This window comes from Abramis brama (assembly GCF_963993115.1).
Source record: "Abramis brama genome assembly, chromosome: 22".
Lineage (NCBI taxonomy): Eukaryota > Metazoa > Chordata > Actinopteri > Cypriniformes > Leuciscidae > Abramis > Abramis brama.
This window is the reverse complement of record NC_139984.1, coordinates 32,400,216-32,413,746: the sequence shown is the minus strand read 5'-3', so window position 1 is coordinate 32,413,746 and position 13,531 is coordinate 32,400,216. Positions and strand designations below refer to the sequence as shown.

General features: G+C 36.9%; 2 protein-coding genes across 2 annotated transcripts in view; both read left to right on the top strand.

The window, feature by feature from the left end:
* The first annotated feature begins 2,481 nt into the window (after positions 1-2,481).
* Positions 2,482-9,917, top strand: LOC311072993 (stress-associated endoplasmic reticulum protein 1). Its single transcript, XM_084098388.1, has 3 exons — positions 2,482-2,738; positions 5,926-6,001; positions 8,953-9,917. Exons 1-3 carry the CDS (start codon positions 2,655-2,657, stop codon positions 8,991-8,993), a joined length of 201 nt encoding a protein of 66 aa, XP_083954514.1. The 5' UTR covers positions 2,482-2,654; the 3' UTR covers positions 8,994-9,917.
* Positions 9,918-11,243: 1,326 nt separating this feature from the next.
* camta2 (calmodulin binding transcription activator 2) overlaps positions 11,244-13,531 on the top strand; it is a 47,861-nt gene continuing 45,573 nt past the window's right edge. The window contains exon 1 of the mRNA XM_084098389.1: positions 11,244-11,312. The gene's annotated coding sequence lies outside the window, so the exon portion shown is untranslated. The remainder of the gene's footprint in view (positions 11,313-13,531) is intronic.

The window sequence follows — 13,531 nt, the reverse complement described above, 5'->3', positions numbered from 1 at the left end:
TAAAAAAGTGCAAGTTTTTGAAAATTATATCATTATCATCTCCTGTTTAAAAGTACAAAAATGTGAATTTGTGAAAACGTGTTCAGTCTAGAAGAATAGAGTTTATTTTTATGTTTACAAAAAGTGACATTGCCATCTACTGGCCTGGCAGCAGAATACAGCGCTTTTAGTCGTTTTCGCAGATCCGGTTGAACGGGGATCGTTTTGACAACCTTGTCACCTGTACGTTTGCATGTTTAGTACATCTTTGTCGTGTTAACGTATCCTAAATATATGAGACAGTTCGAGTAGGATTGCGCTGTACTATTTGAATCGTCAAGTTGTTCCAGCATACAGAAAGCTGACATAGTATAAACTGTGTGCAGGTTCTGCAGGATTTGTTTGGGCTGAAGGTCGGCTCTCTTCTATTGGCTCATCCAGAGGTCATGGAGGGGTCAGCAGACTCCGCCCCCCCGCTCTTGCCCCGCCCCCCGTCACGCGTGTTCCTGGACGTCCTGAACTGGCACCGGAAGCTGCAGGGCCGGAGCCGGAAGGGAATGGCGCGGGGGTGCTTCGGGATGAAGGTGGACCGGATCGGGGTCATCAGCGGTCTGGGATGCTGACGCACACACAGGTACACATAAAATTATTAAAAGATGTTTGATATGACCTAGGGCTGCACAATTAATCGCAATGAAACCGCACGTGCTTTGGCAAAGGCTGCATTTATTTTATGTGCAGTTTGTCAGTGCAGCGGCTGATCGGTAGTAAATGATGCTCCATCTGAACACCAGAGGGCGTCACACACACACACACACACACACACACAAAACACACACATACACACACACACACACACCACATATCCATCTGAACACCAGAGGGCGTCTCACACACACACACCAAATATGCCCCGCCGCAGAAGTATGATAACACACATCATTCCAGGAAATCCCTATGGGCATCATCGCTATCGCTGAATAAACAGAAGATCGAAACGCTTTGATTGATTAAACACACTACTGCCTTATTCTTTGTTTGGAGTAAAAGCATGTTATTAAATGTTGTCAGAGGTTCATAAATGCTTCTCATGTTAGGAAAGATGTTTGACGCGTGTTGCTTTTTCAAATGCAGGTTATAAGCGACTCAAACTCACAGTGCTTTCAGAGTGAGCAGCGTTTACTGAGCCGTACGTCACTGACAAGCTGCGCATAACAAATAATCACAGCATTTGCGAAAGCCAAATCGGTTGAAGTGCGATTACATGTAAATTGCGATTAATCGTGCAGCCCTAATATGACCCCTCTAAAAACACAAAGTATATTTGTGAATAATCATATATTCACCTGTTTATCATTGTGTGCTATTGTTATGACTCATTTTCTGCTTGTGTGTGTGTGTGTGCAGGTGAGCGCGAGGATCATGTGTTCGTCATACAGACCTTCACCTGCGAACATTACAGAATCCTTCTGTTCTGATGCTGCCTTCACAAGAGTGTTGGTGTTGTTTTAGCAATCATTTCTGGATCATTTTCAGTCCAAACGGCTGTAATGTGACCATCTGCAACAACAACAAAACTCACAGTTTTGGCCTTTTACACTGAACGCAGAACTTGACATATTTGTCGTTTTAAGATGCTGAGGTTTTCTCAGCTGAGTGTGTGTGTGTGTGTGTGTGTGTGAGAGAGATACCTCTGGCTGATTGTCCAGTCAGTTTTGTTTACTTTGTTTACCATGTTTGACTTGACAGAGCTTCTGTTCAGACATTTTTGTGAGTGGGAACTTGTTCTCAATATGTAACACAAGTTAAAACTTGTTTGTGTGATGTCCATAAATGTTATTTAACATCTAAATTAAAGGTGTTGTTAATTTTAAACCTGACTGATATATGTGTGTTGTGTCACTCAACAATTAAACTGCACAGATTCCCAACAGAAAATGATCACATTTACAGTGTATTATGCGTAATAAGTAACTGTCCAAGTGTGGGATAAATTTGACTTAAACACTTTATTTTATACACCCTAACCTTACACACACACACACAGTTTTATGTATGTAAACAACATACAAGTTACAAATACAAGGTTTTACATTGAAACAACACAAAATCTAAATCTAAAAATCTAAAACAGAGGGAAAACTATTATACAACAAGTTTTAGATTTCAAATATCTTTTTTTTCTTTTTTTCTTGAGAACATTATATAAACAAAGAAGGAAACGGTCACAATGTAGATGATAAACAAGGAAAAAAAGATACAAGACGGGTATATAATCAGAAAAGATTAGGCCTACATATCAAACGAAAAGATGAAAAGACTTATTACAACATATTTCAATTGTTGTAGTTTTCAAATATGTTTTTTATTTTATCTTATTTTTTTTTATCTTTTATTCAATGCCATGAGAACAAGAGGTATTATATTATATTATATATTATTCACATTACACAAGCTAGTTTTCAAATATCTTTAAAATGAACGGTTCAGAGGAGTGACGTAAGGAGGAGGCGGGGCCTGCGCCAGGGTCACGTGACACCGCTGCTGTGCAGTGCAGCTCGAGCGACTGGAACGGATCCGAATCACCACCACCGCACACAAACCCGCTCCGTTCACCGGCCCAGCGCGATCTTCCGCCTCCCGCGACGCGTCCCAGCAGCGGCAGCATCAGCATCATGTCGGCGGTGCAGCGGATGAAAGTAGCAAACGAGAAACACAGCAAGACGATCACACAGAGAGGACACGTGCAGAAAACCACGGTACGCGCGCTCCCGCGGCTCACTGAGACATAACACACGCGAACACGTAAAGTAATGCACAGTATATGGAATTACACACTACGCATATTTACGCTCACAACATCAGCACAAATAGATTAACACAAATGCACATTCACCACTATCAAAAAATACCATGTATTTTGATATAAGTACCATATTTTCTGAAATATATCAGAAGTATGGAGTGCTGTTTGTGTCAAAAAAGTGTCGACTGCTTCGTGCAATAAATGTGCCTATTTATACTGTTACTGCTGTTGTTCGTTCAGCTTAGTTTTATGCCTCATACAGTATGTTATTGTTTTCAGTGAACGTTAACGCATTTTACAAATAGAACGTTTAGATTTTATTTTTTAAACGAGTTTTCTAAAACATTCAGATGCATTTATCTTTGTTATACTGTATAAACGTGAATGAATCTATATTTCATCTACGTGCGTTGTCATAATATTGTTTTAATTTGAATGATGGTAAGAAAACTATGGAAGCTTGTTTTCCGCCACAGAATAAAACAATATAAAAGATAATTGTGACTTTTTATCTCACAATTCTGACACTTTTTCTTGCAATTACAAGTTTACATCTCGCATTTCTGACCTTTTTCTCAAAATTGCATGATATATAAACTCGCAATTACCTGTTATAAAGTCAGAATTGTGAGTTTATATCTCGCAATTCTGAGAAAAAAGTCAAAATAGTGAGATGTAAACTCGCAATTATCTTTTAAGTTGTTTTTTTTCTGTGGCGGAAACAAGCATCCAAAGAAAACTCATTAAAAAAATCTAAATGTTCTGTTTGTTTAGCGGGATATCTGTAAAATGAGTTTCAGAAAACAACAGAAATAACCGTTAATGCTGTGCGAATAATCACATTTTCAAAGTTTCAACTTAAATTTTGGCTTCCAACAATGGCAGTGTTTTATTTTTACATTTGATCATTCAATTTCTAAAGTAGGCTATTAGTTGAAAATAGGGCTGCACGATATTGAAGAAAAATGTGATTTGCTATAACTCATTAAATAATGTGATGTTCGATATGTGATACGATAATGCTTAAAGTGTGTAAAATAAACAAATTATCTTTAAAATATATTTAAAATTATATACGTGTTTCACATTATTTTTGTGACAAGAAAACATCCCTACAGCTTCTGAAAGTGAACATCAGTGTTTTACTGTATATAAGAAGTGTTATTTTAACATCAGTGTAAACCTCGGGGTTCAGGTTATCCTACATTAGGGTTATTAAACAACAGAAACTGAATAATCAAATGTAAAAATAAAACAGTGCTTAGTTTTCACTGTATGAATTAAATATATACTGTTTATTAAAGCTACAAAAGTTATTCAGCCGAGAGCAGCGAGTGATTTTCTCGTATCGCATATCGCGATATATACATTTGCGATATTTCGATAATTTCGATATATTGTGCAGCCCTAGTTGAAAACTGTGGTGTCAGACTTGCATTAAAAGCTACTTTATTTGTATTCTTTTTCTCTTGAATTTGTCCTATTGTTTGTATTATATTACTGACGGTTTACTTTTCTTCAGTAAAATAATCAAATTCTTGAGGGCTTTTTTGCTTGCATTAGTTAGTCTGGTATACATGGGATAAAATAATTTTTACGATGCATTGCGATGCTGATGTGACCGATTCTGCATCGATGCATAAAAACAAAAGAATATATATATAATTTTTTAAAAATGAAATAGACCTATTATATAGCCTATATATTAATGTACTGTTTTATTGTAAATAATGTACTGTTTTTATAGGCTATTTTAATTAAAAAGTTGCATTTGTTCTTTGTAAGCATACTATTTGTACTTTTAATAAAAATCAGTTTATTTGTATTTAATACACTAAAGACTATGCAGTGACTATTTTAACATTTGATTTTTCAATGTCTGTATTATGTCTTACTTGAATGCTACTGTTAAAAAATAAAGCATTGTTAATTAATTTTTTTTCCCTTATGTCGTATTTTTTCTTCTTTTTGTTATTTGCATCTTTGTTCTTATTTTTAATAACAAAAATAAAATAACTAAGAACGATATTGTGATTATTAATATAATAATTATTTTTAGGGATGCACCGATATATCGGCCAATAATCGGTATCGGCCGATAATAGCAATTATTTTCACTATTGGCCATCTGCATATTTCTGATAAGAAACAAAGTCTAAGCTTTCAAATTTTGTCAATTTTATCACAAAAATTCAAACAGTAAATAGCGTTTTCATGCTCTTAAAGGTAGGGTTGGCCTTTTTTTTTTTTTCATAAACACTTTTTGTTATTCTGGTTTAAACCCTCCAAAGCAATCCATAATAGAAGTGGTCTAAATATATTTTTTTTTAAATTACATATATCTTCTGTGGAAGTCTCAGGAACAAAAAATGTTCGTCCAATCATTGAATTTGTTTCTCTGGCAACACTATCAACGCCAGAATAAATCTGAAGTTTTCTCTTTCTCTTGGTATATAGAATTGTGAAATGTCACTGGTGTCTAAAATTTTGATATAATAGCAACCGGCAAAATATACTTGATATATGTCAATATCTTGATGAAAATTACTAATATAAGATTTTCTCCTATTCGTGTTAATCGTGATTATAATATTGATCAAAATTAACATGAGAATGATTTTTTTGCCATTATTGACCAGCCCTAACTGCAGTCATAAGATATTTTTTATCCACCTGTTTTTATGCAAATTTTGGGATATTGCATAAAAAATGCTGGATGAAAACACCGAGATGCGCATAAATTCTAAGAATGGGTTCAAATATTTTTTTATCCGATAAGACGTGCATAAACAACGACGAAAACATATTTACTGAATAAATCCCTCAATGCTCAACAATAAACTCATGTGACTTTGCCTCAACAGAGGCTGTGATTGGATAACTGGACTAACTAGCGGACCAATCGTGTCGCTACATCTCAAATGTTGGTTTGTTCGGTTCTGAAACACCTGAGCTAAAGTCTGTCAGCAGAATAACTGGTCATCAGACTTTTCACAAGTTCGCAGTGACTATCGACATGGACGAATATATGTATCACAAAGCAGTCGAGTCCTTTTTGTCACAAATGGAGCCCCATACACTGAAACCTGTGCTGTGATTGGATGTTTGAGCAGTAGATGTGATGTGTGTTTGTCCTGCAGCGTGTGGTGAGTGAGGAGAAGTCTCCGGTGGGTCCGTGGCTCCTCGCACTCTTTGTGTTTGTGGTCTGTGGCTCAGGTGAGATGAGAAAACAGCTCAACGTTTATTATATCATTTACATGATGTGCTAATTCATAATCGCACAGAATCACAGATATCAGTATTTGTTGAGAAATGCTCCTCTCGAGACGTGGTGCTGAGCTCAACGACATCCATCTAATGCATGTTTACATTGGAAAAACAATAAAAAAAATTATTTCAATCTATCGTTCTATCATTCTATTGCTGTATCTATCATTGTATCTATCGTTCTATCATTGCATCTATCGTATCATTCTATCGTTGCATTTATATCTCTGCATCTATCGTTGTATCGTTCCATCGTTGCATCTATTGTTGCATCTATCATTTTGTTGCATCTATATTGTTGCATCTATCGTTGCATCTATCGTATCATTCTAACATTGCATCTATATCATTGCATCTATATCATTGAATCTATCGTTGCATATCTATCTTTGCATCTATCTTTGCATCTATTGTTGCATCTATCTTTACATCTATCGTTGCATATCTATCGTTGCATATCTATCTTTGCATCTATCTTTGTATCATTCTTTGCATCTATTGTTGCATCTATCGTTACATCATTCTTTGCATCTATCTTTACATCTATCGTTGCATCTATTGTTGCATATCTATCTTTGCATCCATCGTATCGTTCTATCTTTGCATCTATTGTTGCATCTATCGTTGCATCTAACGTCGCATGCTATTATTTATTTCATTTTTGAATGTGTAAACTGTGGTATTGTCGTTTTGTGATTCTTTTGTGTGAAACTTTACTTGCTGCCGTCTTGACCAGGTCTCTCTGGAAGAAGAGATAGTAATATCTCAATGTGATTCTCCTGGTTAAATAAAGGATAAATAAAATGTATTGTTGCATCTATTGTTGTATCTGTTGTATCATTCTATCATTGCATCTATCGTTGCATTTGTTGTTGCATCTTGCACTCTTATTATTGTATCTATCGTTCTATCATTCTATTGTTGCATCTATCATTGCATCGATCGTTGCATGTATCGTTTTATCTATCATTGCATGTATCATTGTATCTATCGTTCTATCATTTTATCGTTGATTCTATCGTTGTATCTATCGTTCTATCATTGCATTTAATAATAAAAGACAACATACAATAAGAATACTTCAAAAAATTATAATAATAATATTAATACTTGAGTCCAACCAGGCATTTAGATGTAACTTCAAGCTTTAGTTGCTCGTTGTGCAGTTTGTGTTGAACGCAGAATCCGCTGTTGTGGGAAACATGATATCGGTTTGTTGTTTCCACACTAACTTTGAATATGATCCAGTAGATATGCGTTATCTCAGATCTCGCTGATGTTTCAGACCAAACTTTCCACCTGCATGAATAATGCCATGGTGTTTATTTACATCGCGTCTGCTCTGTGTGCGACCATTCAGGAGATTTACATGCTGTAAATAACGAGACTGTTGTTTCACAGATCTCACATGTAAATCCTATAGCTTTCAACTGCGAAGAATATTATTACTGTTTAGATTTTAACTTTAGTGTGTCTACAGTGTATCATATCAATAACACACAGTAGTTTCAGTGATCAGTCATGCATTTCATTGTCATTATACTCCAATATGTTCAGAGCCGCCTTAACCTAATGTTAGGCCCCGGGGCTGAGAGGTTTTGTAGGCCCCCCATCCCCTCGATTTATAGAGTCTCATTTTAAAAAAGTGTAATATCTAGGTAATCTACATCACATAATGCATTAGTTTCTTTCGAGACCTACAACAGTGAGTTTTTTTTTAAATATTGTTTTCAATTTTAATATTGTTATTAACATATCACTGAGCACATAAACACAAGACACTTTATTTAACAACCACACACAGCAACTAAATTTCAACTTTATGCAAATGAGAAGCGATTTTCGCGAGCGACAACCAATAGGAAAGAAGCCTTTAAGTGGAGATCAGCTCCCGTCACCGTCTCGAGTGCAGGAGAGACAGAAGAGTTCAAGGGCGATTTCACTGTTTTATATGATTTGACAGTAACTAACCACAAACATGGATATAATAAAATGATGCACGGAAAAGAAACTGTCGACAGTCTCAGTGAGTTTATTCTGGATTTAGTGCGTAAATCATTTTGTTTACAAATGAGATGCTTTGCAGTTGTTATGCCTACATGTTAAAGATTTTATTTTGGATGTGTTCATTGTGATTATATTGGCTGGGTTTTTAAAAGTTTATAAAATTGAAAGGATCATTGCTTGGTGCATTTGGAAACAAAGCTTGTCTATTTCTAAATGTAATCGCGTGCATCGCTGATGATTATAGGCTACTGTCCGTGTGTTGAAAAAAACGTCGATTAAACACACTCGCAACAGACACCCCAAAGCGGAGACGTTAGTGGCACTGAGCGGACACGAACCGTAACGCCTCATTCGCGCCGCGGGACCTCTAGACGCGCGTAAACTTGTCTTTGCATAGACTTAACATTGAAATCACTCGCGCCAGACGCTCTTTTCGCGTTTGGTGTGAACGCATAACAATAACATTAGAGCGACAGCACTACCAACGTCCACAAGCGACTAGCGACATACAGCGACAAAATCTGACAAGTTAAAACAATATGACCTTTTCAGCTCATCATGAACCTGAACATGGGAGGCCCCTGAACTTGGGAGGCCCCTGGGCTTCAGCCCAGGTAAGCCCGTGCATTAAGGCGGCCTTGAATATGTTTGTCCAGTGTTTGAATTTTCACTGCAAAAAGATTTTAAAACAAAACATTTAATAACAAGTGTCAAAATATGCAATATATATTGTTCTTTTTAATCATGCAACTAATAAAATATGATCTTTTTGGTCACATGCCTTGCAAAATGTGCAGTTTGCATTGCTCTTGTGATGTGAACAGGCTTTAACATGTATTACATATTTATGTATTAATATTATCTTTAATATTATACCTCTCTTTCACTTCTAGCCATCTTCCAGATCATCCAGAGCATCAGGCAGGGAATGTGAGGCGTCTGAAGCCGCTCGCACTGATCTTCCATGGAGACGCTTTCTTCTTCGGTTCATCTGTTAGTTTTTGTTTACAGCTGATTTCAGTTCTGTGTGTGTGTGTGTGTGTGTGTGTGTGTGTGTGTGTGTGTTCAACGCATGACAGGGTTTTAATTCTTCTTTGTGTCGGCTGCTCCTCAGGACGCTCTGATTTTAGATTCATTGTTCAGTTTCCTCTGATTCGTGTCGTTTTCAAGTAAACAATAGCAATGTTTCCATCAAAAGTGGCGAATTTAACGTGTGCGCTACATTCGAATGTCGCACAAAACATTTGCAAATAAAGCAGCGTTTCCTTCCCATGTGTTCAAGAGAACAAAAACATCATACTCTGGGAAATTGCAACAAAATATCAGTAATAAAAAAAATAAAAAAATCTGCAATCAGGCTATTTTTTTCCTCCGTCATAAATGACGAGCGGCAGACGAAACGCAAAAATGCTGTGATGCGATTGGTCCGCTGGTTAGTCCGGTTATCCAATCACAGCCTCTGCTGAGTTTGTTGTTCCTAATGGAGGGATTTATTCAGTAAATGTGTTTCCATCGTAGTTTGTCTGAGTTTTATTTATAGTTATATCTTATCGGATAAAACATTTATCCACCTCAATTGAGCACATACTTTCTTTGTTTTTTTTGTTTTTTTATGCACATTTTTTTAATTTATGCACATTTCGGCATTTCCATCCAGCATTTTGTTTTTAAAAATGTGATATCCCAAAATGTGCATAAAAATAGGTGGAAGGAAACAGCTATTTATGAGATTTTGTATGAACTCAGAGAAATGTGTATATTCAGACATCAGTAGCCATATGAATCTGCACCTCCGTCTCTGACAGGAAACTGATGCTCTGTAATAATGATTTTATACAAATAAAAGATATTTTCTCTATCGGCACTGTGTTTTACTTTTTTTTTTTTAATACTGTGGTTTTCTATGAAGTATATTTCCAAAAGTATGTGATTCTGACTAATTGGTTTGCATTTCTGAGGTAAAATCATTAAAGTGGACAGGAAATTCAAATTAATCTATTTGCTAAATGTACGTTATACATATAACATATTGTGTATACATATTATATGTTTTTTTTTTGTTTTTTTTTTAAATGTTCTGACCTTGTAACTCATAAAATAGATAAATGCACACACACACATTAGTGAGGGTCACTATGGTGGACAGTAGGGAAACACTGAGGTCAGACACAATACACACATTCATCTCTCCCTCTCTCTCTCTCTCTCTCTGGGGATTTGCAGTGGAGAACACTGCACGGTATTGTTGCTGTAAATGCGTTTGATTGCATAAATTAATTCAGCAATTGATAGCAAATGTCCATTTTGTGATCATAGGGAACTATTTTTCACTGTTTTGTACATTGTGACAGGCTGAAAGGCTTATTTTTGATGCTTAATTTCATGTTTGTGGATTTTAAAGTGATATTTTCAAAGGTTGGTTTAATTTTTGGTTTCAAGTTTTGGAAAAAAAGAAACTTAATAACTTTGTAATTGGAAAAGCGAAAATTTTTATTTATCTGACAAGAAAGGGAAAAAAATTGAAGTTGACATTTTTTTTGAAGTTGAAATCTCCCTCTCTCCCTCTCCCTCTCTTGCTCCCTCTCTCTCTTCTCTCTCTCTCTCTCTCTCCTCTCTCCCTTCCCTCTCCCTCTCTCTCTCTCTTGCTCCCCTCTCTCTCTCCTCTCTCCCTTTCCCTCTCCCTCTCTCTCCTCTTCTTGCTCCCCTCTCTCTCTCTCTCTCTCCCTTTCCCTCTCCCTCTCCCTCTCTCTCTCTCTTGCTCCCCTCTCTCTCTCTCTCTCTCTCTCTCTCTCTCTCTCCCTTTCCCTCTCTCTCTCCCTCCCTCTCTCCCTCTCTCTCTCCCTCCCTCCCTCCCTCTCTCTCTCCCTCCCTCCCTCCCTCTCTCTCTCTCTCCCTCCCTCCCTCCCTCTCTCTCTCTCTCCCTCCCTCCCTCCCTCTCTCTCTCCCTCCCTCCCTCCCTCCCTCCCTCTCTCTCTCTCTCTCCCTCTCCCTCTCCCTCCCTCCCCCTCCCTCCCTCCCTCTCTCTCTCTCTCTCCCTCCCTCTCTCTCTCTCTCTCTCTCTCCCTCCCTCTCTCTCTCTCTCTCTCTCCTCCCTCCCTCCCTCCCTCTCTCTCTCTCTCTCTCCCTCCCTCCCTCCCTCTCCCTCTCTCTCTCTCTCTCTCTCTCTCTCTCTCTCTCTCTCTCTCCCCCCCCCCTTCCCTCGGTGACGTCAGTGGTGTGAAGAAGAAGATGGCGGCGCTCGTGAAGGCGGAAGGTAAGTGTCGGAATCCGTTTCTGTTACGGTGACGCGTTGCTGTCAGCGCGCGAGCTGCCGTTAATCAGAACCCGTTCGCATGGTTCGGTTCGGTCCCGTTGCGTGTGTGTGTTTCTGTTACTCCTGCATTAGTGTATCGTGTGTGTGTTTTTATCCCGTCAATCAGTGTGTGTATGTGTCAGTCCGGGGCCTTGGGGTTTGTCATGTGTATTTATGTTTATGAATAAAATAATTAAACTCATTCAGATGGTTTCGTTCGGTCCGGTCTGCGTCGACAAGCCTGTCTCTACATATAGTGTGTGTGATTGGGTCATTATGGGTGTGTGTGTGTGTGTGTGTGTTCAGGAAACGCTGCGTTTATGGCTCTTACAAAAAGTATTATCATATTTTTGTACACGGTCATGATTTTTTCCTGTATTATTGTTTAAATACTATGGTGAATATGGTAATAATACAGTAGTATGGTCTGATGTTGAGATATTTTTCTCAACATCGTTTTATTTTGAGATTATGGCATTAATAAACAACAGTCATTTGGCCAATAACATTTTCCATCATCTAAATTTTATTGACATTAATACACATTCATATGATATATTTTGGATTACATATAGGCTATGGACTACATCATATACTCTGCTGTCTGCATATCAGCATCAACATTACATTATATTAAAAGGAACTTTTAGGAACAATCGTTTGTCATAAATATTAGGTCATCATGTCTGATGACCATGTGACTGTTTTTCGTGTGTTAATCAATTGGAGGCGGGGCTATGCTGAATCTAGAGTGCTGATTGGAGGAAATGTTTGTTGTGTTGATGTTGTTGTTTGAGGAATCCTGTAAACTGATATTCCCTGATCTGTGATCAAGTTTGTGAAACTGATATTCCAGTTTATATAATCTGATTGATTGAGCCACGTTTGTAAAAAAAAAAAAAAAAAAGCCTGTGATGGAACGTTGATTTTAATGCATTATTGTTTGCAAATTATCAAATATTTGCTTTGTAAATAAAGGTGTATGGATATTGTATATCCCATAATGTGAGTCAGCTACAATTACGCCACTGGTATGTAAATTATCTAAGTTTTACATGCACTGATGTCTGTCATACATCAACATATAGCTAGAACATATTGGTTTACATGCCCATCTATTATGAGCTTTTTATTTATTTACAGAATGTAGAAGTGAATATCCATGACTTTCCAAGTCGTTCCCGATTTACCAGATTAAGGATAAGGATTTTTACTAGGGACGCACGATATCAGTATCTGCCAATATATGTTCATTTTTAATGTTATCGGCCTGATAGGAAAATTAAAGCTGATAAATAATGTATTATTTCCTTCAGTTGAGACACTTCAGATACACACTGTTACACATGATGATTTTGAATTGATTGAATTGTTTTGAATTGATTGAAATATGACTGGAATCACTTCAAAAAAGGAAAATACAGTTCAGTGCAACATGTGCAGCGCAAATCTGTCATATCAGCTTCATAAAATTATAATGAGAACATTATAATTGTGTGTTTGGGATGTGGATTTTAATGATGAGACTTTTGTTTTTGTAATCAGACTCTCAAAAATCATATACAAATTTGGATTTAGATTTATCGGCCAATATATCGGTTATCGGCTTTCAAATATAAAGAGTTATCGGTTATCGGTATCGGGCAAAATGTTCATATCGGTGCATCACTAATTATTACAAATAATTTTACTCACAATTTTGACCTGATATAAAATTTTAGAGCTCGACATAACTAGATAAATGTGTATTATTCATTATAAGCTTATTTTAATTCTCCTTTTGTCATCTTGCAGCATAAGTGGATCATAGAGAAAGAATCTACTTGAGCTGTTTTTAGGAAACGCAGCAATGTTGATCAGTGAAATAATTTAAGGAACCATTACTTTGCTATATAATTTGGTGACACAGATATTACACAATTCCTGTTTTTTTGTGGCACATAAAAAGTGTACACGCAAAATGTATCTTATGTTGCTTTATGAAGACCGTAATCTTTAAGCTCTGGATTTGTCGGTGGTGTGAATGTCTGTCGATTCACTCTGGCTTCTAAATGTAATGTTTTATGTATTTAATCAGATCATCTTTTGTCATCAAATGGGAAGCATTCAGATATCATCAGGACACGTTATACAGGAGAACATGAATATGTGTGTATGGTGGAGTGTGTGCTGGGTTCTTG